The sequence below is a fragment of the Gnatocerus cornutus genome, chromosome 4, assembly GCF_029298725.1.
Source record: "Gnatocerus cornutus isolate USDA-ARS CGAHR chromosome 4, icGnaCorn1.1, whole genome shotgun sequence".
Classification (NCBI taxonomy): domain Eukaryota; kingdom Metazoa; phylum Arthropoda; class Insecta; order Coleoptera; family Tenebrionidae; genus Gnatocerus; species Gnatocerus cornutus.
This window is the reverse complement of record NC_142236.1, coordinates 1644458-1670419: the sequence shown is the minus strand read 5'-3', so window position 1 is coordinate 1670419 and position 25962 is coordinate 1644458. Positions and strand designations below refer to the sequence as shown.

At 36.6% G+C, this 25962-nt stretch overlaps 4 protein-coding genes and 1 long non-coding RNA gene across 7 annotated transcripts; 3 read left to right on the top strand and 2 right to left on the bottom strand.

Annotated features, from left to right (window-relative positions):
* The first annotated feature begins 24 nt into the window (after positions 1 to 24).
* Positions 25 to 18135, top strand: LOC148175790 (uncharacterized). The gene is made up of 4 exons (XR_015770083.1): positions 25 to 33; positions 276 to 412; positions 17820 to 17961; positions 18011 to 18135. It is a non-coding gene; the product is annotated as an uncharacterized LOC148175790 (long non-coding RNA).
* On the bottom strand, positions 1013 to 2567 carry LOC148175794 (uncharacterized). The gene is made up of 3 exons (XM_088034484.1): positions 2461 to 2567; positions 2257 to 2407; positions 1013 to 2212 (listed from the first exon to the last, which is right to left on the bottom strand). The coding sequence occupies exons 1-3, from the start codon at positions 2505 to 2507 to the stop codon at positions 1013 to 1015; spliced, it is 1398 nt and encodes a 465-aa protein (XP_087890610.1). The 5' UTR covers positions 2508 to 2567.
* LOC148175793 (putative malate dehydrogenase 1B) lies at positions 3114 to 5318 on the top strand. The gene is made up of 5 exons (XM_088034482.1): positions 3114 to 3248; positions 3294 to 3500; positions 3544 to 4459; positions 4942 to 5130; positions 5167 to 5318. Exons 1-5 carry the CDS (start codon positions 3114 to 3116, stop codon positions 5316 to 5318), a joined length of 1599 nt encoding a protein of 532 aa, XP_087890608.1.
* Positions 5205 to 14691, bottom strand: LOC148175792 (putative peptidoglycan muropeptide transporter SLC46). Of its 3 annotated transcripts, none has more exons than XM_088034425.1 (7): positions 14297 to 14691; positions 8574 to 9540; positions 6190 to 6291; positions 6002 to 6139; positions 5787 to 5870; positions 5571 to 5727; positions 5205 to 5522 (listed from the first exon to the last, which is right to left on the bottom strand). In XM_088034425.1, the coding sequence occupies exons 1-7, from the start codon at positions 14306 to 14308 to the stop codon at positions 5327 to 5329; spliced, it is 1656 nt and encodes a 551-aa protein (XP_087890551.1). In that variant the 5' UTR covers positions 14309 to 14691; the 3' UTR covers positions 5205 to 5326. The 3 variants fall into 3 exon arrangements, with proteins under 3 accessions (XP_087890551.1, XP_087890552.1, XP_087890549.1); XM_088034426.1 differs by lacking the exon at positions 14297 to 14691 and adding an exon at positions 10776 to 10898; XM_088034423.1 differs by lacking the exon at positions 14297 to 14691 and adding an exon at positions 9592 to 9834.
* LOC148175791 (dynein regulatory complex subunit 2-like) lies at positions 15774 to 17228 on the top strand. Its single transcript, XM_088034481.1, has one exon. The coding sequence runs from the start codon at positions 15786 to 15788 to the stop codon at positions 17226 to 17228; it is 1443 nt and encodes a 480-aa protein (XP_087890607.1). The 5' UTR covers positions 15774 to 15785.
* Positions 18136 to 25962: the final 7827 nt, after the last annotated feature.

The window sequence follows — 25962 nt, the reverse complement described above, 5'->3', positions numbered from 1 at the left end:
GATTGTAGCATCTTCTTTTCACCTATGAATAAAGTTGGAGATCGCGTCAATTTAAATTTTAATTTCAAATCTCGCGGTTTTTTTAAACGTATTGCCACTAAAAGGCAGCTAAAATCTCCAAATCGATTCAAACCACGCTACCCTTTAAAATGAGTTTAAAAATTATCCACCGCTACAGAAGTGATTCCCGATTTTTTAACTCCTTTATAAACTATTATTTCTCATAATTGGTTTGTTATTAATTATAAAAAACGAATAAAAAAAGCACATCATAGTTGCTGTTGAAACTAAAACCACGGTGGCTGTGGAAAGTGACAGGCGAGTGCTCCAATTTTCCCGTTTCAAACTTTAGAGTTTTCTGTGTTTTTTTGTGCAAGTTCTTGGAAAGTCTGAGCAGAATCGTCATCACCAGGTTAGTCGCTTTATTTTGATGTATAATTTGTTGTGTAATTCGAAATTTTGTTCAAAAAATGAGCAAGCGTTGAAATGTCGAAAAATCGTTAAAATTGTTGCTCTGCCAATTAAACCAGACTTCAATTATTGTGATAATTGTTACAAACTACTGCTTTTGTTGCCTAGTGAGAAAAAACCGAAAATACTTTATTAATCTAATTTTTTTTGCCATCCTCTTATTCCGTCTAATGTCAAAAATCAAAATGCGACGCAATTTAGCCTTCCTTGGCCTACTTATGTATTTAGAGGATTTTACCACTTTATTGTCTCAAAAATTCAATCTGACTTGGCACTTCCACCAAACCGAAAATCGCAATAATAATAAATAATAAAACTTAAATCCTTCAATTAGTTATCCCAAATATAAAAAAATCATCCTCCTATTCTGTCAAATGTCAAAACTGACACCGGCTTCTCATTAAAATGCGACGCAATTAACCCCTCCTTGGCCTACTTATGTTTTATAAGGACTACCATTTCATAGTTTCGAAAGTTCAATCTGACCCGGCGCCTCCACCAAACCGAAAACCGCAATAAAACTCTCAAATCCTTCAAATTTTTATTCTAAATATAAAAAATCATCCTCATTTAACAACTCTAGACACTCTTTATGCGCTCGCTTCATATGCAGCTGCAAGAAGTCCATCTCCAAAAACGACTTATGACACAAACTGCATTGTCTCGGTCCAGGATGGGACAAATAATGCGTCCTCAAGTTATCACTCTTTGTAAACCCTTTTCCACAAAACTCGCAACTGTAGGGCCTAACCCCCGTATGTAACATCTCATGGGTTGTCTGCTCGCCCTTTGAAGAGAACCCCTTTGAGCAGTATTCGCAATTATAGGGCTTATCCTTCGTGTGCGTCCTCAAGTGTCGCTTCAAAGTGTTCGGCATTCTGAACTTCAACCCGCAGATGTTACAAACCAACGATTTCTCCGCGTGCAGCTTCATGTGGTACTTCAAAGACACATAATAATTGAAGTTCTTCCCGCACACTGTACACAGAAACCGCCTCTCGTTCTTATGCTTCTCTAGATGAAACTTGAGGCGTGTGCTCGTGTCGTACTTCTTATCGCATTGATCACATTCAAACCGCTTCCCTTTGTGTTTCTGCATGTGGTGGTACAACTGAGACTGTGTCTGCGCGAGATGACCACACTTATCGCACACGAGAAACGACGGGTGTTTCAGACTTTTGTGGTGTTGTAAGTCGTTCGCTGATGGTAAGATTTTAAGACACGTGGGGCACTCGTAGAGTGTCTTCACGATAAGTTGAGTGTCTCTGTCTTCAATCACCACCGTGCATTCTTCAGGGTCTTTTCGTACCGCCAAACGCGACAAATCGAGGGGTTTTTGAGGGGGCACCTCTATGGAAATCTCTTCGACTTCTTCGTGATGAGTAGGGGGGGAGAATTCATGCAGAAACTGAGCGGAAACTTCCGTCCCGAGATTCTTCAAAAAGCCCTGGAAAGAAAACGGCTCTGTCTCTTCATTTTCAATCACCAGGACGTCATTAAGATCGAATTTGTTCCCGCCGTAGATCAACTCCACGGCTACCGGTGTGGAGTCCTGCGTGCCCACGCAAGCGTCAATTTTGTTTCGTAGCTGCGCCTCCTTCTCATGCACGGATTTAATGTTAGTCGCCCTCTCAAGACACTCCTGAGATTTTTTGAACTGCATCTGAAACTCGTAGGCGATTTTCAGGAAGCTGAGACACATCTGACAGATTTGGGATGGAAACGCCTCATTGAGAATCACCTGAAAATGGAAAGATAGCTGGATTTTACATCGTGGGGGCTCACCTTGTTGCACGTCACTGCTTCGAGCATGTCGGAGATGAGCACGTTGTCTTTTGGGGTTGTCAAAGCGGTTAAATTCTTGGAGGTTGTGAGGCAAACACGGCATAGGGCCCCCACAGTCTTGGGGGTTATTGTACATTCCATTTTTGTAAACCTAACCTCAAAGTTGGGCCAGTGGTGATCATAAAGAAAACAGACATTACTCACGGACTAGAGGGGTAATGTTGGTTCAAGAGGAGAGAAATAAGAAACATAAATAAAAACTTTGAAACATAACCTTGAAGTTTCTTTTGACTTTTGACGGGCGGCGTGAAAGTCCCTAGATAAATCCCTAGATTTACGAAATCGGTCGCGGATTTTAAAATCTGATGTAAAATTTTATTTACTTTTTAAAGAACTGTTCAGAATTTTTTACTGGTTGTTTCTCGTTTATTTGTTGGTAATACAATCTGTTTACGTCAAAAATACGAGCGATTAAAACTTCGGGTATTCGCTAAATGGTCAGAACTTGTCAAATTAAAAGATGGGATATGCATTTTCATTTTTTTGTGACATATTACATAAGAATCCTTCCTGTCTTATTACGACTTCAAAATGTATTCGGATTTTTAAAGATTATATTGCATTAACAAAGCATTTAGAAAAAAAAAACATTTTTTTTTACATTTAAATTTAAATCGGCCTACGCTTGAATATGCAGGAATAATCGCAGAATTAATTTAAGTTTTTTTGAGAAAATATAATAAAAAATAAAAAAACTTCGAAAAAATAATTTTTGCAAACCGATTTTTAAAACCATTTGCAATTTTGGTGGAGGCGCCGCCAAACCTCCGATCAAGTGCCTTTCCATCACTGTCAAAATGGCATTCTTTGTCATCTGCGGTCGAACTAACTGCAAGAACTCCACCCACGCCGTGTACGTGGCTAAATACCTCTCCAAACAACTACCCCACTTCCACTACAATTCGAAAATCAAATCAGAGTCGGAGTGGCCGGTACCACCCTTCACTCTCATCCTGTTGCTCTAAATCTCATTGTAGTCATGGTTGGATCGATGCAACAGCATGAACAACTGGCATCTGACTAAAAGCCCCGTCATCTGGAAGGAAGTTTGCAGAATGGGGGGTCAGAAGTACCTAATCGGAGGTCTCGGCGAGTTCTGGGAGTACTGCTACGACTACTACGGTTTCGAGTCGAAATTATCTCAATCCGACTTGGCTAGAATCATGAGCGATGACTTACAAATGGTACGACTGTTAGTTTAAGTTTCTGTAGCAAAAGTGCTTGCAGCAGAGGCACCAGAAGGAGAGTCCCACGCACCGGTTTTGTATCCTTGGCGCTTCAAATTCCTTAATGCTCCAAGCCACTGTTTACGAGCTCCAAACTTGTATTAATTTGAAAGAGGGCGATCAAATGGAAATACGAATTTTTGATAGATCTGTGCAATCAGATCCAGACGCTCAAGACGACTTACTGGAAGTCGTAGACGAGATGGCAACGTGCACGCCGTGGCTTCCTCAGAGTCTCCAAGTGGTCTTAACTCCAGAAGCTGCTTTTACAAACATTGATTATCTCATCGTACTGAGCAACTACAGTCGACTCCCAGGGGAGGGTTTAGACACGTGGTTAGAGCGGTGTCGCGAGGGCATGTTGTATTTAGCCGACGATCTTAATTCGTACGCGAGACGAAGCGTTCGAGTTATTTTAAGCCACGCAGGTCCAACCTGCTTCACTGCTTCTGTTCTTTTGGAGTACTGTACAAGAATTAGACTCAATAACATCGTTGCGGTAACAGCAGATGCTGGCATCTCCGTTATCAGTTGGATGGCGGAGAAAATCCAAGAACCCGTCCGGAATTTTTGGTGTCCTCCAGTCTGGGGTTTCCCGGGACTCGTCGAATTCATCAACTTACCCCAAACCGCCATCAGGGCGAAAGTCTACAGACCGTTTCAACGAGCTTTGTTGACCAAAGAAACGACGAGTCTGCCCAAAGGTGTCATCCAGTACGAAATGAGATTCTTCGAGAGTTATATTAACGTCACCGACGATATTTTCGAAGAGTTTGAACGAAAGAAAGAGGAAGCTCAAGCGGCTCTGCAACGACAACCGTTTCTTTCAAAGATTCGCGCTCTTGGGAGTCTGTTGAAGATGTGGTCGGCGGATGAGATCAACGATGATATTATTTCTTTGGGAATTCGCTCAAATGGTGAGATTTTCAGTTCGTCCCCGACAGTTTGCCCCCGTCAATTGGTCCACCACAATTCGTCTCTTACCAATTTGTCTCCCAGTCATTGCGTCCTCAGCTTTTTTCGTCTTCCGGTCACTTCACATTGCAAATTAATAAAGATTCTGACGAAGAATTTGCAAATGAATTTTTAACTTTTAACTCTGTCCGTGTCGGCCAAAATAAAAAATTACATAAAAGTAGTAAATCTGAAATATACATAAATTATGAAAAACGGATTACATTTTTATTGTATGTACCTTCAGTTGATCTTCATATTATTATTACATTCATATTATGTAAACAAAGGTTTCCGAGACAAATTTGCGGGGGACGAATTAACCAGGAGACGAATTGACCGGGGAAGAAAAGGTTTCGGAACTAATTTCTGGGGGCAAACTTTCGGGGACGAACTGTCCGCAAATCGGTCTTCGCGTGGTGAGCATCAACGAGAGTTGTTTTAGGCTCTTTTGGATTTCCGGTCGGGATATGTTTCTCGCAGGCCGTTTGTCTTAATGAGAGAGGCATTTGGGAGCCGGCGGCGTCCATGCCTTTGGATGCCACAACCGTCAATAAGATAAACTCGATTTCTATGCAAGTGGAGAACACTTTGAAGCAGTTTGGGCTCGGATTTCGAGCGTCAGAGGATAGTGGTGATAAGATTTTGCATTATCTTAAAAATAAATAAGATTTCCTTTGGGGTTGGTATTGGAGGGAAACTAGAGGCGACCATACACTCTTTATTACAATAAAAATAAATAAGACATATCGTTTCGTATCTTCTCCTTTCACAGTCCGCACAGCCAAACTTTTCGTCCTACCAACTATAAAAAAAAACTAGTCAAGTCTCTATTTCTCCATCTCAAATCCAGGATTGTTCACTCCCGTCTTCCTGTTACTAACTCCGTTCAAAACAGGACTACCAATATGTGTTTCCTTCGGAACGGTCGATAGAATCACGTCTTGAATAATCGAGTCAGGACCGGTTTCGGTGTCTTTCTGGGAGTTGGTTTGGGCTTCTCTCCTGTGTTGGATGTACATCCATCTGGAAGAAGGAGTTGCGTGAAATTGAAACAAAAATAAGGAAGAGTACCCAAAGATTATAACAGCGGGGATTGTTAAAATACCGCCGAGGATGAAGAAAGCCCCCGGCATTACATCGATGGTGGCGGCGTACGTCGCGTTGTACATGGGGCCATAGACCAGGGGCATCAGGGCTTCGCAGGCGCCAAATAACGAGTTTACCTTGCCTGACAAATAATGATGTCATTAAAATTCAATTTGACACGTCGTGGGAACTTTTCCTCACCGAGCTCATCCGCTGGTACCAACTTGGAAGCGATGGACCTCATAGCAATGAACGAAGTTCCATTGAGAATCTCCACAATAGCTCCTACAAAATCGGAATGTTAATTGATAACCATTCGACCTTTCACGTTTGAAATCAAATAAACTGAATGAACAGGAAGCCAGGACTCGGGGAAGGACATCATTTTAGTGTAATTGCCGTTCCAAGGTTCTCACCTAAATAAAAAACGAGCGACGTTTTAGCGAAGCCGTACACAAAGCTTGACAGGATTTTGCTCATGGAAGAGTAGATGCCGATGATGGCGTCGTCGATTTTAAGGCAGTGGCTGAACACCCCCACAGAAATGGAAGTACCTTAAAAATAATCGTAAGGGGAGGTTGTGGAGGTTGCTAGGGAATTTTACCGATTAAGTTGGTGATCATGCTGTACGTGGAGAAAATACTGAAATCGACTTCATCCCAGTTGAAGCGGTACCGTGTGAATAAGTATGTCACTCCCATCTCACCTGAAACAAAAGAGCTTCATTGTCAACAGGAAACGCGCCTTGACATTTGTAAAGTCCTGAAGGATTGAAATTCGCTGACGGTAAACCACAGCAGCCGTGACCTCCTTAAGCGCGAATTTTCTCTGTTAATTACATAATGTTAGTTTCCATTCTTCCTTCGAATTAACTTGTTTGACACAATTTATCACAAACCTGTTTATTACATAAGTTGAAACTGTAATTTGAATGGAATTCCGGTACCACTTCTATTGAAAATATTAAAATTGAACGGTTTTCGAGACTATTACTCAATGCAACCGCATAAATTATGCATGAAATGTCAATATCATTAATTGTGGGATTATGAAATTGCAGTTGTAAACATAATTGTCGTGATGTCTTCCTAGTTTTTATTAGGTTTTTCGAAAGTGAAGGTTGATGATAATTAGTTGTAATTATAGATGTACCATGTTGCATTCTAAACGTAATTAATGTGGCTCGTAGTCTTTCATTATGTCGATTTGAGATAAAAGTAACCCGAGCACGAGGAGGCTTTGCTTTTTTCCACGTGTTGGTAGCACTGGTATTAATATTGGGAATTTAATCTAAGCTTCCATGCAATTTGCCAATGACAGCTTAAAAGTGACAAAATTAATTCAGTTCGATAATAACTAGAGGTCACAGTGTTTATTTATAGGAATTTCTTTGAATTTTCAAGGATCCTCTTATGTAAGATTTTTTGCAGTTTTTAGAATTTGTAAGATTTTTTTTTATTTTCTGGATTGTTCTAAGAAGTTCTATTATTTTTTGGGATTCGTTAAATTTTCCTCTGATCCTATGGGATTATCATTATTGTACGGGATCGTGTGGTCTTTTTAGGATTGTATTTTTAAGATTCTGGATTTTCTGAAATTTTGATACACTTTGATTATTTGGCTGTCTTAAATTCTCAGGAATCGTTTAGGAATTTTGGATTTCTTATAGAATTATCTAGGTATCTCTAGATATTTTTTGATATTTTAGAATTTTTTAAGATTCTTCGAATTAATCGGATTTTGACTCGCCGTGTTTAGATTTTCTGGAATTTTCCTGGATTTTCAAGGAATCTAAAAGATTTTCCAGTATTTCGTCATCGGATTGTTAAGATTAATTTAGTTTATTGAATTCTGGGATATCTTTAGAATTTTTGCTGTCTTAGGAATTTTTTAGGATTTTTCAAGATCTGGAATTTATGGGATTTTCTACGATTCCTGAGTTTCTTCAAGGGATTCCTTGGAATTCTCTATAATTATAGGGGTTATTTTAGCATCTTATGAAATTTAAAATAATGTTTCAGGATTTTTTTTTAATTATTCGGAAATATAAGATCTTCCAAAAGTCCCTGGAAAACTTTAAACAGATTTAGAAAACTCTTTCTGGATTTAAAAATTCTTTAGGATTTGGAAGACTTTCGGTGTTTCTTTCTAGGACTCTTTGGGATCCTGCGGGATTCTCCGAGGTTTTAAAGGTTCTATGGGATTGTGTGGTATTTTTAAGACCCAGTCAAATTTCTTGGATTTCAGCGAAATTCTTTAAAATCTTGTGGAATTTTCCGGAGTTTTATAGGAAGGTCTAGAATGCGATGGAGTTTTTCGGGATTTTATTATTTTTTTGATTTCTCCAAGAGTATGTTTGCATTTATTAGAATATTTTAGCACTTCCTGAGATTTCTTTGCGGATTTAATCCGGGATTCTCCAGGTGAAGCAAATAGGAAGTGAAACAAGAAAAACAGATCGTGAATCCAAAGCCCGAAACTTTTGATAGAGAAAGGAAGGACGAACCAAAGGACAAAGAGCTTCGCGAACAAACAAGTTCTGAAAGTTCAAGACGAAAACAGGAAGAGGAGCTATTCATTCGGAAGGACAACACCAGAAATTTTGACATCGAAATTGCGAAAACGACTCATTTACTTCAGATTTAAACGATTTGTTTATTCTACGTCAACTGACAATCACTCAACTTTTTTGCACTTCGTGCTCGTGCAGCAATAAATTACTTCCTCATTTCTGTCCATAAAAACGCTCAAGTCACGGGTCTAATTTTTCTCGTTCTCTTATAATATTACCACCCCGAGATGTATCAATTCCTTGTAAAAATTGATATATCAAATCAAATTTCATTGATTATCGATGTCAATGCCTGACTTCATTATCTCCGCATGAATGAGGTAAATGACTTGAAGGTTGTAACGAAAAATTGTTCCATCGAAAAAATTGCGGTACTTTAACCTTTAAGATGTAACCTGAATGACCAGAGTACTTACCATGTAATGGTCCGATGACAACCATGACTACCAACATGATCAGTAAAACTTTCGTCCGTCTTTTATTCTCTCCTTTCTTGAACGCGACGGTGAAGGTTTGCCAAAGATGGCGAACATCGAAGAAATCCCTGATGAAGGCGCAAGGTTTGTTGTCTAAAGTAGGCACGTCGACTTTCTTCGCTTCTTTGAACCTGGTAATACCATAGTAGAGCGCCATGAGGTACATCACCCCGGAGATCGAAAACACTCCGTAGAAGCCGATTTTTTTGTACAAAACACCACTGAGAGCGAGTCCGATTGGAACCCCCAAAGAACAGAAAACGTTAACAATCCCAATCCGCAACGTCCGCATTTCCACGGTCGTCACATCCCCGATGTAACTGAAAACGCCCATGAACATGGTAAACCATCCTCCTGTAAGAGCCGGGAACAACCCTTCGATGAACCCGGCGACCTCCATGGGCAACTCGTAGAAGAAAAACGTACAGAACATCAACCCGATGACCGTGCAGAGCTCGCCAACGATGGGCAGAAGCATGCAGGGTTTCCTCTGCCCCCATCTGTCGCTCCAGGAGCCTACGAACATGATCAAGAACGCCGGTAAAGCGCTTTGGAGCATCGTTTTCCATACGCCCATTGATGCTACCAGTTGCTGGACTGCTTTCTCTTCCTGGGTGAAGTTAGCAGTGTCTCTTACACTTAATGAGTCGCAGACGTGTTGAGAATACCCCAAGTTCACGCGACATGCTTTTTCTAAGTTGAGATTCTGAGTGGCTAAACTCGCAAAGACGCTCGGGATGATGTAGCATGCCAACATTGGCTCAACTGTTATGTTTTCAATGAAGAATTTGTAGCGTTCTTTCCATGTCATGTCGCTTATTTTCACCTCTTTCGGTTCGGTTTTTTCCGCTTCTTCTTTCTTTTCCGTGGCATTGGTGGCTTTTGCCATCTTGCTGTGTTGGAGGACCTGAAAAAGAAACCTTGAGTTAGGTATGGTCAGTGAGTGGAACACGGCTACATTGTGTAATGGGAGTTTGGTGTAGACTTTGGTCAAGGCTTTGGAGGTCCATCTGACCAGAGACTTTCGGAATTTTCGTTTATAGTTCATTGTTTTTAGTTTATTGTTCATTGTTAGCACACTCTTATCAAAACTGGCGATTTGCGGCGTACGTTTCACATGGAGAAAGTTTGAATAATTGCTTTTGATAACGTGCGCGGTTGGTTTGAAATTTTGGCGAATTTCTGTTGGCACTACTTTTTTGTACCTTGTACATATGGCTTTGTTATCTTCTGCCAATTCATAAATTAGTTATACCAGTTTGTTATGCAAGGTTATTTTGATAACATAATTATCGTTTTGTTTAAAAGGGAAAAAGTAACAAAAAGTATTATAAAAATCTTTAAATATTCTGAAGAAGTCTCTGATTTGCCTCGCTTCTGCAATAATGAAACGTTTCATTTCCTCAAAAGAAAAACAAACTAGATAATTCATTTCCCTGTTATTTTACCGTTTTGCTCCATTTAAGAACTTTTTTATACCAAAAATTCTCCTTTTCCGCTGTGTTTTTCTTTGGCTCGTTGCAGCAATTAAGTCATTTGCATTCTTGCATAAACATGTAATTTTCAGGAAGTCAGTTGTTAACAGAAACATTGAGAATTAAAGTGCAGACGGACCGCAATTCAATTTGTTTATAATGAAATAGAAATCGGCGGTAATTAAACTATAAATTAATTATTGTTTTAATAGAATTAAGTGAGAAACACAAACAAAGCATGTGGAATCAAGTGGAAAATTGGCTGTTATTTTTTTTATTATAACTATGTTTCATAGGATTTTGTTTATTTTTTGAATAATGTAGGAATAATGAATAATGTAGTGATAATTGTTTTAGCGGCATCCGCGAAATTCCCCAAACTTAACAAGTACACAAAAAAATTAAATCCGTGGTCATAATTGAACTTCAAATTTACACTCTTTTTTAATTTTTAATATCCTAATACACGTTACATCACGGACTGGCATTGACACGGAAGAATCTCGGTAATAAAACAGTAATTATTGTACATATTACAGCAACCTTCATAAATATTTATTAATTTAATGAGTGTGATGTGAAATAAATTACGCGACTTCGGACTTTGGAATTTTAACGTCTTAATTTTCCCGATTTGAAATTTTTGCGAAAATTTTTTTTTACTCACCTCAAGTTTGTTTTAAACAAAAAAAAAATCTTAAAGTCCCACGCACTAAAATCTCGACATCGCACTTTCAGTTCCGGAAAACACTGACCGGAGTTTTATTCAATTTGGATCTAAGTCGAAAGAGTAAATTCGCAGTCCCACTATCGTTGCATTTACGTCATTTTTCCCACTACAGAAATCGCAGGTATTACAGGTAGCGCCTAATCAAAATGCCATTAGTATGTTGGTTTCGATCAGATCAATTAAAATTATTGATGGATGACCGTTTTTGATTGGATTCATGTCTGTTGAATTTCGAGGAGTTAATTAAAGCGAGAACGGTAAAATGTCGCTAATGGCCAGATTTTTATTTCTAAAAATTTTAAATATCTGGAACAAACTCGCGCGAAATTGTTCGAATTTCTTTCATCGCGTTGACTTTTTTTTTTTTATTTATGATTATCACGAGGTGCTGATAATGTTAAAAGTTGTCGCTGCGTTTTGTTTTTTGTACAAATTTCTGAGAATTGGGGAATTCCTTTTGAAATGGGGATTTTATCTCTTATATAAAAAGGATTTGAGTTTATTGTTAGGAGGATGTAACAGAAATAATGTATGCAATTGTGATATTTTAGGAACTCGGTAATTATAGTTTTGTGAGACTGTAAAGCATTGTACGTTTTTTCTCGATTTTTTTGCTTAGAGATTGGGCTTAGATAGTTCGAATTTGAAATTTTCATTTTTTTATGTAGAAGTTGGCTGCCTTTCGGTCTCTAATTCAGACTCGGTTGATATCTCGGTTATTTATGGCGTATTGGTGCTTATTTTACGCAGAATTTTACGTAGAATCCAATAAAGTAAGATTTGTTAAAATCGGTCCAAAAATAACTGAGTTATGAGCGATCAAAGTTTTGGATATTGAATTTTGGGTTGGAAAATTTTTAAAGCTCGATATCTCAGAAACTACAAGAAATTTTTTGAAACGTTTTTCACCAGCGTTTTTCTCGGCTCATTTTACGTTAGAAAACTCCCTCAAAAGTCGAAAATTCGATGGTAAATTTTCTGGGCAAAAAAAATTTGCGACTCCATAGATGAAAAATTTTCAATTTTTTGTTTTTAGATCGCCTCTCCTAAACTATTTGCTCTACCGATCTGAGATTTGGCCAGTTCATAGATGTTGAGTTGCTCTTTCGATCGATATAGAATTCAATAATACTAAACCCAGTTTTCACCCCGAAATAGCGTCTTGAAAATGACCCTAAAAACACCCTCTGAAAATCTATTTCATATACATGGGCTCATTTTACGCAGAATTTTGAGCTGAATTCAAAAATATCTTTATTTTTTTAGAGTCGGGCAATAAATAACTGAATTAGAGGCGTTTGAAATTTCGGGTAGTCGCCAGAGGGCCAAAATTTTGGAGGTTCGAAAACGATTATTCTCTAACTTCCAAATTAAGTCAAATATTAAGAAACTTTTTTCGAAATCGTTTTTCTTGCGACTTTTTGATTTAGAAATTGGTCTTATACAGGGTCCGGGAACACTTGTGTCCACCGTTAAAATCGTCTTTCATTTCAAAGATAAAATTTTGAAAATTTACATACGCTCATGGTTGACAAAGCTCTAGACGCTGACGCAAAAATTTGTTTTTTATCACCGATAGTTTTGGCGTCGCGACATCTTAAAAATGTATTTTTAGCTAATTGTGGGGGTTTGTGAAATCAACCGCTTATTTAATTTTTTTCCGATATAAATGTGTTAAAAATATCTCAGTTGTCATTTTAGATTTATTGCAAATTGAATTCAAAATTTGAGGAAAAAATGCTGTTTTATCAAGTTAGTTTCCAATTTCATCACGTCAAAATTGGGAACTACGTTTACACCCATCTGTCAACTTTTTGTGTCACAAATGACCTCTATTCTTTGGTTCGTTTAAAATTGTAACAAAAGTCTTACTTGGTGAAATTCTCGCTTTGTCGATGTTAATTAGCGATTTTTGGTGTCCAAAAAGTGCAACATGCCCGAGTTAATCAAAATTAACCTTTATAAGAGTGAATGAAGTGACTTGTGAAAAATTGGTATAAACGTAGTTTGCCACTGCGCCGTCATTACTTTGAAAACTATCTTGATAAAACGGCGTTTTTTTCGCACATTTTAAACACAATTTGCAGTAGTTTCAAAATAAAAACTCAAATATTTGTATGACAGTTATGTTGAAAAAAATTTGAATTCGCGAGTATTTCCGCGAAAACTCAAAAATCTCTAAAAATTACCCTTCTTAGGCGTCGCGACGCCAAACCAACAGTGATAAAAAACAAATTTTTGTGCCAGTTTCTAGAGCTTAGTCGACTATAGCGTATGCAAATTTTCAAAATTTTATGTGTAAAATCAAAGACGATTTTATGGGTGGACATAAGTGTTGCCGGACCCTGTATATGTAGTTTGAATTCAAAATTTTTATTTTTTTCAGTCTAGAAGTTAGTTTCTTTTCGGTCTCTTTCGGTCGATATCTTGCAACATTAAAGCAACATTAATGTATTGGTGCTCTTTTTACGTCGAATCCATAAAGATAAGACTCGTTAAAATCATCGATCAATTGGATATTGAATTTTGAGTTGAGTACCTCCGGTTAAATAAAAAAAGGTAAAATAAAAAATTTGATTTTTTTTTTATTTTTTTGCTGCAGACTTTACATTTTTAATTACGCTTTTTGGATTTACTGCATATTTTACATTTTCTTGTACATATTTATTTTCACATTCTTTTTACTCTTTGGTTTACTCTAATTCTTTACATTTTTTTAAATTGTTTGGCATGTTTATTTTTTTTTAATCCTTCTAGATTGTTTGAAATTCTCTGGAATTTTCTAGGACTTTTTAGGATTTTCTGGCAATTTCTGAATGCTGTGAGATTTTTTAGTATTTCAAAAAAGTTTTCCAGATTTTTTTTAAATTCTTTAGGATTTTCTGGCTTTTTGTAGAATTTTTTAAAGTAATTTATGAATATCTGGACTTTTTAAAACCATTTCTTGAAATTTTGGAAGTATTTGAGTTTTTTAATTTTCTAGTTATCCATGAAACTTCTTAGATTTTCTGCCCAAATTTTGATTAAATTTTTGAAATTTCCAAGCTTCTTTTGAGTATTAGAATTTGAGTAATCCAAAAAAAGAGTCTAAATAGCTAAATTTAAAACATTAAAGGGTTTGCAAGACATAAAAGATACAAAGAATTTTCAAAGTACAAAAAAACGTGAAGAGATCGCTGAATAATCGCAATTTCAGGAAGCAACTTTCTCGGTCCAACAAGCAAAATGACTAACTTCTTCCTCTGATCCATCTGCAGTCATTTTTGAGAAAGAACCGATCGAAATGGGGGCACAAACACATATTCATCGAATTCTCTGTACTTGCGGTACCACTAGAACTAGGAAAAATTGAAAGGACAAATGGTTGCTAATTACACCGAACATAGCTAGCCTAGTTTAATCCCTTGCAGAATGAAAATAATTAATGGGAAAGTAGTGTTTACTGCACCGACACTTACCTCAAATGTCATTTGGCGCCTTTTTTCAAACCAGTCACCTGTGTCACTAGTAATTCATTCCTCGAAGTCATAAGAGGTCAGTAGTACCAAAGTAGTTAAAGAACAAATTTAGCGCGTGCGGTGCACTTCTAACTTTTACAATGACAGACCAACATGAAGATATTTAATCAGGTTTCAGGGCCTCACAGATTAGCTCTCTTCCTTTAGACTTATTTCATTAGTGTCTTAATGGTAATTAAAGAAAATTATGTTTAAGTGTGATCTATTTTAGATACGTAAATGTTGAAGTTTGAGCAATTGTGAGAGACCTAGACACTCCAATTTACTTCATAGTTGCTAAATAGTAAAATATTTTGGCCTTCGTTGCCATTACGTGCAAAAACAACCAGTGAAGGAACGGGAGATTTCATTGCAAATTGCAACATTCATAAAAGTAAAAAAAATCGCTCAGCGTTCACCTTTTTTTTCTTCGTTTATTATTATTATTATCTAGAAATATCAATAACCTCTCGTTTCCTACCAGTGTTAATTAAAGGTGTTTGACCCACATAAAACGGCGTTTCGCTTGATTACTCTTAATTATTAATCTTTGATACTTATGTAATGTTGGTACAATTTTTCTTGTTATTTATTTCAAGTCATGCAACCTTCAGTGGAATGATCGTGACACATTTTTTTGTTTGTTTTGGTAGGTTCTAAAATTAAACAAAAACATTGAAAATCGCACTAGCAAAATTGTAATTGTGATGTTAAGAATGTTGAGGTTTTTGGGATTTTTTAAATTTTTTGACTCCGAACGGTTTTTTAATTCTTTTGATTTAGATTGTTTAATTTCATTTGATTTCCTTAAATTCTTTGGATTTTTTCCGATTTGTTAGATTTCTTAGATTTTTAAATTTCTTGGATTCTTTGCATTCTTGTATTTCTTCGATTCTTTAGATTTTTTGGATTTCTTGTATTCCTTGGATTTGTTGGAATATTTGGATGCATTTTATTGCTACGATTGCTTAGCTCCCTTTCTTTCTAGATACTATGGATTCGATAGATGCCTTAGATTTCTTTAATTTCTTGAATTATGTATAAAGAAACTCGAGAAAATGTTGCTAAGTGAAATTCAACCTTTAACTAGAAATTGGTCCAAAAAGTTAGTTGGAGTTAAACCAAATTCCGACTATAGTTACGATATAATTTTTTTTCTCAAAGCCACCTGCGAATGGAAATTTAATAACTCACACGATATACAATATTTCAATGATTTAATTTCTTTAATATTTAATTTCAACGCCGACAAAAAACGAAATTCGTGCAAATCATTCTCCAGAAAGTAACAAACAAACATTGTGACTAATTTTTTCACGTTCCAATTATAATTATCTACGTTCATACGTAAAAACATAAAAAATAACATTTGAACGCTGTTTCTCTTACATAACTAAATATCACATTGTCTCCATAACAACAAATTTTTCTTTGTCACTCTGACACCACAATGCCACCAAAACCAAAACTAACGCCCGAAGAAAGAAAACACCTAAGAAAGCAAAAGAAACATGAAGCAAAACTCCGAAAAGAAGAAGCGAAAAAGCAGCGAAAACGCGACGAACTCACCAGAGAAGTGAATTATGGAAAAATCACGCACAAAAGACACGAACGTGATTGGCGGCAGCTCCTCATCAAGATAAGTCTGCCGAAGATGCGAGCGGAGTTGGAGTTCGCATGGCACAACTTTGAAAGAGGTGTTGATTGTAAAGATTTCACCATTTCTTTGCTCATGGACGAGTTGAAAGACTCCGAAGAACAATACATGAGGAACTTTAAGGCTCATTCTGATAACGTCGAAGGGCTGCTGGAGATCTACCAGGACAGGCTGGAGGAGTTACGAGAGGATTTCGATTCGGAGGTGAAACTAATGTTGGAGCGGTACGACTTGGAGTTCCAGGACGCTAAAGATTCGAACCAGGACAACCAGGACTATGTGAAGACGATGTTGTACCAACTGCAGCTGCAGAGGAGGGATCACATCAGGTTGCAACGAGGGGAGTATTTCTCGAGGCTTGATGAAGTGGAAGTGAAGAACCAGTTGTTGCTACAGAAACTGAAGGCGGCGTTGGAAAGTAAGTACCATAACATGTTCGAGGAGTTGAAGCGGTTCATCAAGAACCACAACAAGAAGATTAGAGATCGGAAGAATGAGCACAACGCGCTGAAGACACAAGATGACTGTATCAACGAGCTTATCGCTCAACAGTTCAAGCAGATCAAGAAGTGTCAGAACTCTTCGCGGCTCCTCCGCCAGAAGTATATAACTCTGAAACAAACTGTAGGGAACAAACTCGAGGATCTTCAAGCGGAACGAAAGTTCTTCTCCAACAGTTTTCTCGCGTTGAAGATTAAACTGGAAAACGACCAGAAGGACGACTTTAGTAAGCTTCTTCGCTTGGGAGATATCTGTGCTCGAGTCTTTGAAAGTCTCGGGGATCTGACTAAGAAAGGAGAGACTATTTTGAAACTGACCACAGTTTGCAGGAAACTCGAGACTTTGAAGGAGAAGATTCTTCCGTTTCCGCTCATGCGAAACCTGGATAAAAGAGCGAAGGATTTTGTTGAAACTACTGATATTGAAGGGGTGAGGCCGGAAATGGAGCTGTTCTGGCAGAGGCTTGGACAAGCTCATGGGTCGCAGTTTGAGTTGTGCAGAGAGAAGAACTTTTTGTGCGAAGAAAACGAGTTTTTGATTGAGACTCATGAGGAGTACTGCGAGAGATTGAGGTTCCCTGATATCACGAATTATAGAGAGAAGGTTACTACTACGAAAACTGATGCGATCGATGAAATGAAGAAGTATGAGGAGAATTCTTTAAATAGGGTGTTTATATATTTTGATGTTGATGATGAAAGCAAAGAGAAGAAAGTGGCGAAATGGGATGATTAAAATTTATTAATCTTCACAAGTGTCTTTTTCATTACAAACAATTCAAAGTTTCCAATTTTTAGATGGAAAAAATTAAATTAGACCGTCGTGGGTATGCAACCAAATATACATGATTTTTTATTAAATTTTGATTCGAATCGGTAAAGCGCGCTGGTGTTATGAAGTTTGTGTTTACAGCTAACTTTACTCGACACTATATTATTTTTATCTTACATTATTGTTAAATTATTGCTACTATTATGGCAAAGTTTTGAATATCTATCAGTTTTCGATGCTTTGTAACTGAGGTTATGTTGGTTTTGAGAAACGGAATAATAATTTTGAGCTTTGCGGGGCGTGTACAATTACAATACCCTCAGTATTGAATAAAATAAATTGTTAAATTTAATTTGAATTTTTTCAAGTTTCAATTTCCACTAGACTTGATATCTGGTCAAAAATACTTGAATCTGATTGGTTTGCGGAACTTATTGTATTGCAATAAACTTAAGAAAAGTAAAATCACCAACTTGGTTTATTCTGTTTTATTGGTTGCCTATGCAGAAAAATGTTAGGCGTAATTTTTACTAATTTAATAACTTCTCTTTTTAGATCAGAATTCATTAGAAATGACTGGAACACCTGCATCCTGTTAAAAAGTGAAGCACTGGAGGACTAGGAGTGGACGTGGATGCAAAAATGATGAAGACAACAACGGTGCAAGCGTTGGCTCGTTTGTATCGAGAAGTAGAAGGTTTGTTTTGCTTTTCTATGTTCACTATGTACATTCTTTGGTTTTTCAGATATGGTGGAATTTTGAAACTGCATGGATTGCTGTGAAGTTATAAGCGGAATAGACTGCACTTTTTTGGCGACTTTTTTCGAGATTTTCAAAATGTACAAAGTTTCCATGTTTGTATGTAATTGTTTTTTTGAATAAATACTCGTTGCTAAAACTGATTTCCGTAAAATTTTTACTACATTTTTTTGATAACAACCTAACGGACAACGCTAAACTTGTTAGTTTATGCATTCTCTCACCAGAGGGCTAAACTTTTGGTTTGAAACTTGGCTAAGCATTTAGCTGAGCATTTTACCAGATTTTTTGATTTTGCGCCATCTGGTGAAATAATGCCAAAGTTGTTAGTTCATACATTTTCTCACCAGAGAGCTAAATTTTTGGTTTGAATCTTGGCTAAGCATTTAGCTGAGATTTTTTCCCAAATTTTTCAATTTTGCGCCATCTGGTGGAATAATGCCAAAGTTGTTAGTTCATACATTTTCTCACCAGAGGGCTAAATTTTTGGTTTGAATCTTGGCTAAGCATTTAGCTGAGATTTTTTCCCAAATTTTTTCAATTTTGCGCCATCTGGTGGAATAATGCCAAAGTTGTTAGTTCATACATTTTCTCACCAGAGGGCTAAATTTTTGGTTTGAATCTTGGCTAAGCATTTAGGTGAGATTTTTTCTCACATTTTTTCAATTTTGCGCCATCTGGTGGAATAATGCCAAAGTTGCTAGTTTATGCATTTTCTCACCAGAGGGCTAAATTTTTGGTTTGAAACTTGGCTAAGCATTTAGCAAAGTTTTTTATCACTTTTAGTTGCTGGCCATCTAGCGGAATAATGCCAAAGTTGTTAGTTCACAGGTTCTCTCACCAGAGGGCTAAACTTTTGGTTTGAAACTTGACTAACCTATTTAGCTCAGGTTTCTACCACTTCATAAAGGCATAAAAACCCAACAAAATTGATTGATAATCGATTAAAAACTGAAACTCAAAACGGGACAAGTGAGCAGTCTTCACCGGCACGTTACAAAACAAAAAAGGACTTCTTTGAAAAACCGGGTTTTACAAACTTTTAGTGACACCAAAAGTTGTTTAATAAATTAAAAAAAAAAGGTTTAGTACAGTCTACAATTTATTGAAAGTACAAAGGGATTTAAAAATTACAAGAACATAAGCGATTAAATAAAAAGTATCCAGCGTCATCAACTATCTTCATCAGCCAATGGTAACTTCTTCGAGTGGTAGACCTCCCGATGTTCTGTTTGTCACCTCAGCAACGGTACTTTCGATCTTCTGTAGTGATGCCCCTGCTGTGGAGGCCTCAATAACTCTTCTCTTCTAAAGGTTTTCCAAATCCATAGATTTTTGTCTAGATTAGTCTCCTGGAGGAAGTAGACAGTTTTTTCGTCTTCATACAGCATCTTCTGTTCACCTGCAATAGTAAAATAAAGATGAAACAATGAATAGAAAAAAATCAAACTCAAAATAATTCGGAGAATGAAAGTAAGAAAACTGAAAAATCAGTTCCAGACCATCTAAAGCACGAAATCGAAGCGAAGTTAAAAGTACCAATCCGACTGAATCAGCTAAAATTGATAAAAGCACTTGTCGTCGTTACTTTTCCATTTGGAATAAACGGTTGACACTTGTAGAAGATTAATAGCAGAAACGAAGAACAGATGAAGCCACATTAGCATGAAACTTGCGTCTCTAGAGTGTAATCTATCAAAATCACAATCCACTAAAATTTCGAATGATCAGATCTGTTGCAAACACATGAGGACAAATTCAGCCTAAAGCGATTTCCTCTTTGACCACCGGAAGAATTCCACTTGAAATTAGTCAATTTAACAATCGGATTTCAGCATTGAGCTTCATTAGAGCTTTTGATCTATTTGATAGTCAAAGCGGTGAAAAAATTCGCAACTCCGCAACGAAAAATCTCTTTTCCTCGGTGTCACGAAATACATTCCAAAGCACTCAACTCTCAATCGATTCGAAATTGCCCCGAATTACCTCAACTTTCCCATCAATGCTTTTTGCTTTTTAATCGCAAAGTTTAATAAAAAGCTCCGCGCAGCTCTTATTAGCAATTTATTACCGCGAGCTTTCCATTTTTGTAATGACGGAGAAAACTTTAAAAGCTCCGGGAAATTCTCTAATCTTTTTGTTCGAGCTGCAACTTGACCAAAAGTTAAATACCTCAGCTGGAATTGTAACCTCGGAAAAGCTTTACAATGCAAACCTAAACACGCTCGCAGAATGAAACGAAAGCCTCAAGTAGTCGTAAAGCTTCGCCAAACAGACCGCGCGGTTATCTTTCATGACGGTGCTTATCATAATCATTAAAATTTATTATTCCAGGGGCGGATTCGAAGCACAGTTTTCGGTTCGTTATGAAAAGCGTGATTTTTATGGGTTTAATATACGTCCGCTGCAAAAAATGGGAGAGTTGAAACAAAAATTGAATAATAGAATCCCATTAAGACGCCTCTCAGCGCCGACCAGGAAAAACTAGGAATATCCATCGTGCTCCTGCTTCCTTATTCCTACTAATTCTTCATGAATGAAACGTAATCTAATGAAGAGCTCGATTCCTGCTGACTTGAAACACTGAAGCTTTTGAGCTTCACTCTACATTCATCTTTGCCGACATGATAAAAGTTAAGACAGCCATTGCTCTTCTCCGCAGGATTACCGAAATGATCAATACGTAGCTTAGATATTCCTGAATACGGAGATAATTTCGCATAGATTAATGGGGGAGGCTTTGAAAGCTTAATAAGCTCCATATTTTCAGGGGATCGTGGAAAAGCAATGTTTTCCCGGAAAAAACGAAGTGCGTGACTGTTGTCTTGGTAATGATGAGAAAAATCTCCGTGATTGATGGTTGGTTCGATGGGAGATTTTAGATAAGAATCAAAATTCAGTTTTTGCATAGTTTCACACTTTGTCAAAGCCCGCCGATCGAAGGGGTGAGTTTATTAAAAATTAAGTGGAAAAGTGGAAAATCTCGAGCTTTTTATAATTTCGCAAATTTTTTAAATTTGGTGGATGCGCCGGTATCATCATCAAAACAAAAACTATAATAAAAGCGATCGATTCAACTTAACACCGCCGATTATATCCTAACAATTGCAATAAATATAACTTCAGCAACATTCTTCGAATCCCAAAACGAAGCACTTTCCTTTCTAACTGCAATAAAGTGAAGACGATCACATTATTAGTTTTCATCTCGAACAATAAAATCACTTTCATTTCGCCATTTATTGGAATACTAACTTTTTACCTTCGAAACGAATTTCCCAATTATAGAACTGGCAAAATAGACAAAAAAATTTCAAAAGCTCGGAATAATTTCCATTTTTTGTGTGACGTTCATTTTATTGTTTAAAAAAAAATGTCAAAAGTCACCATCTATAGGTGTGCTGCTAAAAAAGTTACGCGCTGGTAAATGTTCATGTTTATTTTTCCTTAACTATTAAGCAGAAAAAAATCTAGTCAACAACTATCCCGACTTAATTGAAACAAGTTTGTTAGAACTGAGTCTAAAACAAAAAGTTTTAATTTGTTGGCGGTTATTTTTGTCAGTAAGTAACTTGTAAAGCCAGGATTTTATTATGGAAAGTTAGAAAAGTTGGAGGAGACAGGTAATTGTGAGGAAAAATAGTCGTTTTATGTTAAACGCCGGATCTTTTGAGTTTAAAACAAAAATAAATGGAGACAGACAGTCAACAAATGAAACTAGAGCGAAGAGACAATATCGAGCCAAGCATTCTTCATTAAAACGTTTTTTATTAAAAAGTCTGGACGTAATATCGGACGCTGTTTACCCCTCAAGATGAAAAATTCCCACCCCGTTGTCGAAATAATCTCGCAGTGGTTTGAACATGATCATGAGCGTCCCATGAATTTCAAAATAACTTTGTTTATGTATGGAATCTTGTAAAAGCTCACTTTCGCGTGTTTCACAATTCATTACCCCCGTATTTCCAAAATGACTTTTTTACGTGTGAAACCGTATCACCGTTGAAAACCCGCCTCATCCAAGACATTACAACCATCTGCGTTGCATTACTCTAATCAATATTCAAGGCATGACCACATATGCTCGAAAGTTTGCAACCCTAACGAAAATTTTCCATTATTTACACGGCGTCTTTGGGGAAATTTTGTTTAAACACCTGCCACGAATTAATTGCGGAAATGTTGAGTGGCAATTTTATAGACACCAGTTGAAAAAATTGATTTCTTGCCACTGCACTGGATGGAATGTGATAATTGGGAAAGCGAGAATTTACGGCTCCATTAAAAATTTATTATGGACGGGATTAACGACTTTTTCAAATATTTTGATTTATTGAATTCCTCAGAAAAAAGGTTAAAGCGCGGGTTTTAACCGAAAACTCTAATACGGAGCGATATTAAACTTCGTGAAATATTATGTGTAATAAAACGGCGCTACGTAAAAAATTTAATATATTTTATTCCCGGTTTAGAAATTTATACCGCGGGGGCGTTATGTGGGGGTATAAAATTTTATTTTAATTATTGATACGTAGAGATTTTTTTTCGAACTGCAATATTTCAATTTACAGAGAGAATTTACGTTGAATGTTCCATTATCGATAAACACGTAATGGGCAATTAAACGGCATTGTGGAACGAAATGCATACTTTATACCCCAAATTGTGATTAAACTGACGGGGAAATGTCTTTGCAGTAAATTTTTACGCCGAAATCGATTTGTTAGGGAAATTCTACTTTATACAAGATTACCTGCAATTCGCAAAATGGCCCAGAAAATGTTTTATTGCTTCAAAATAACTCTCAAAAATATATGGGAAATCCCTGAAAATTTTAGAAAATCCCAGGAGTTCACCTGCAAGGTCCTGAAAAATCTTAGAATTCTAGGAAACGTCAGGGAGGTTCAGAGAACCACGCGAAATCCAGAATAACCGGAAAAAAGACCAGAAAAACCTCAAAAATCCCAAGAATCTTAATCCCAAAAACATCAACAAATGAAAGATGACAATGCAAAAGAATCTATGCCGCTTGGACCTCCCATTTGCAAATGACAGTGTTGCCAATTTAAATAAACTCCGAAATTAAAAATCGTTATGGGTAGTAACCTTTAATTTATGGCTCGTATATTTTACGACTTCAGAAGTGTCAAACATGTAAAATGTGAGTCATGTCGCTAATATAAAAGTGTAAAATATCAGGCAATAACACTAGCTAGAGATTAAGTATTGTTAAAGCAAATTCGAGCTTTCCTCCCTCCGTGGAAACATGTAACTATTATAATTCCATTTCCCCCATTATTATCTCAACACTGTCAAAAACAAGAAACCGCAACATGTCATATCTATAATGAATCTTGTCTCGGTAAACTTTTTATGACGTATTAAACTACAAGCACCTTCTGCACGTACTCATATTGCTATGAAAAGTGAAGATAATTTTATTTCGTACCTCGCGTTTTATGTCATGATTTATGTTTGTACTTTGTTGAGTACATAAGACATTAAAGTTTAACATGTTCGTGCACACGTAACCGCTCCAATTTTCTCTCCGATCTAATCAAACTCGTAAATGCATTCTTATTTTTGCGGTGCATCAGTGCAAAACTTTACAAACTTGGATCATTATTACGAAACACAAAACTCAAGTATCGAAGTTTGCTCAGTTGGCGGAAAAACAGGAAAACAATGATAGATTAGTCGCGTCAGCTTGACGTAGAATTCTGCAGAGATCACACAAATAGTCGCAACGAATTCGAGCGAGTTTGACTTGGAAAATGCGAAAAGAAAATTTCCAAGGGGTTGTTCGAGCTGTCTTGGACTAATTTAATTAATTTTCAAGTATAAAGTATACATTACTAACGCTGAGATGGATAAACAACATGCTAGTTATCTTGTCTACGCAAATATTTTCTTGTTATAACTTTACCTACTTTAGACTGTTTAATTAATTTTAACTAACTTCCACGCGTTGTCTGCATACAGAACCATTTTACAACTTTTCAATTAGACTGACAACATTTTACTCTACTTTTTAGTCCAGGCAAAATAAACATGAACCTCGGAATAATTCGCGTAAGGCTGATTTTATTGTTCTAAACAAATTGTCAAGAGTCCCATCGATAGGTGTGCTGCTAAAATTTGCGGTGGTAAATGTCAAAGAACACAAATATTTGCAAATATCTTGTCCCTGGTGATTCCATTATCAAATTAAAAAATCAGCCTTATGGAAATTATTCCGAGCTTTTAAAATTTTTGTGGCTATTTTGCATGACTATTTCTAGAACTGTTGACCCTCTAAATATCGATAAAACATTTTTATAAATTCGTCCAGCTTAAAACAAACAACTCTCCATACTAATGACTTCCTGACAACACACGTCAGGAAAAGAATGATGACCATCACGTCCTACAAACCGATCGATCGATCAAAAGAATTTCCAGAAATTGAGTGTCATGTTGTCATACTCTTCCCAGTATCGATTTCGAAATATTTTCTCTTTGATTTCCTTAATTGTGACTGTCGGTTAGAAAAGAATTTATTGAGATGTTCTGTAGACTCCATCAAAAGAGAGCTTTAGAGCGGAGAACCGAAGCTGTACTATACATACAAAGTCGGACGTATTTCTTAAAAATATGTATAGAGCAATTTAGAACCCGTTTCGTTGGCTGCATTTTTCTTTTAGCTTTCAACTTGTTGTTTCCATATGAAAGTATCCGATGCGCTCGTGTTTCCCGGAAAACTTCATTTGGAGGCGCATTAATACGGGGAAATAGAGCAATTTGAATTTTCTATGGAACGTCTTGAGTGATGAAAATCCCCGAGGAAATAATTGCTTTCATTTCGTAAACAAAGTTTGATGGCTCTCCGCCGATTTTAGTGGATAATTGAGAAACGCCCACGCGAACTCTAATTTTATAGTTTCTATAAATCGAAGCTGAAATTGTTCACTTCATGAAACTGACGCTTTTGTATTCTTCAAGTGACGAATTCTATGACGTCTGGGCGACTGTTTTTAACATCTCAGATTAGATCATTTCCTCATGACTGCTTTCTTGTAGCAACAAAGCTAATTTTGAAGCTCATCGTAAATTTCCTCAAAGGTTTATTAAGAAAATAAGCAATTCTAGGGCGCTTCAAAATAATTGGAGAGAACACATATTGCTCCGGGAGACAGCTTCAAGATAATTCCATAGAAAAATGTGGACCGCAGCATGTTATGAAAATTTTATACATTATTTATATTGTTTCCCAGCTCTGTCAGCACGGAAATCTCGAAATATAAAAATATGTCAGTATGTAATTTTACAAATATCATGTCCACGCAAATAAATTTTAATTGTAAATAAGTGTATCTATAGTATTTCATTTGTGTAAAAACGCCGGTAATCCAATAAATGTCACCACTCAGTAATCGTAAATTACAATTTTTTGTACAGTTTATTAAAATTTATTACGAATCACGCTGTTGTTAAATGTTTATTTACACTGACAGGTAAAAATTACATTCAGAGAATAATATTTTACTTTTGGCGTTGTTTTAAAATGCGTTGTTTACAGAAAAACATTTTAAATCCATGTAATAACAATCTCAGTTTTGTAAAACATCACCCCAAAATGTCTTAAAAATACCTGAAATGTGTAAAATTTGTTTACCAGAACATCAGAATTTTAAAACTGAAGAGAATAGATTAGATTCAACCAGTTCAAACGGCTCATTTTACGCTGAATAAAAAACCGCAGAAATTTTTAATTTTCGTCAACAAATAACTGAGTTATGGCCGTTTGGATTTTTGGGTTGTCGCCAGAGAGTCAAATTATTGAAGGTTCCAAACGATCGTGCTCAATATCTCGGAAAATATTACAGATATTGAGATGCGGTTTGCGCCATCGTTTTTCTCGCGATTTTTTACATAAGAAATAGTTTTTTGATTTGTCAA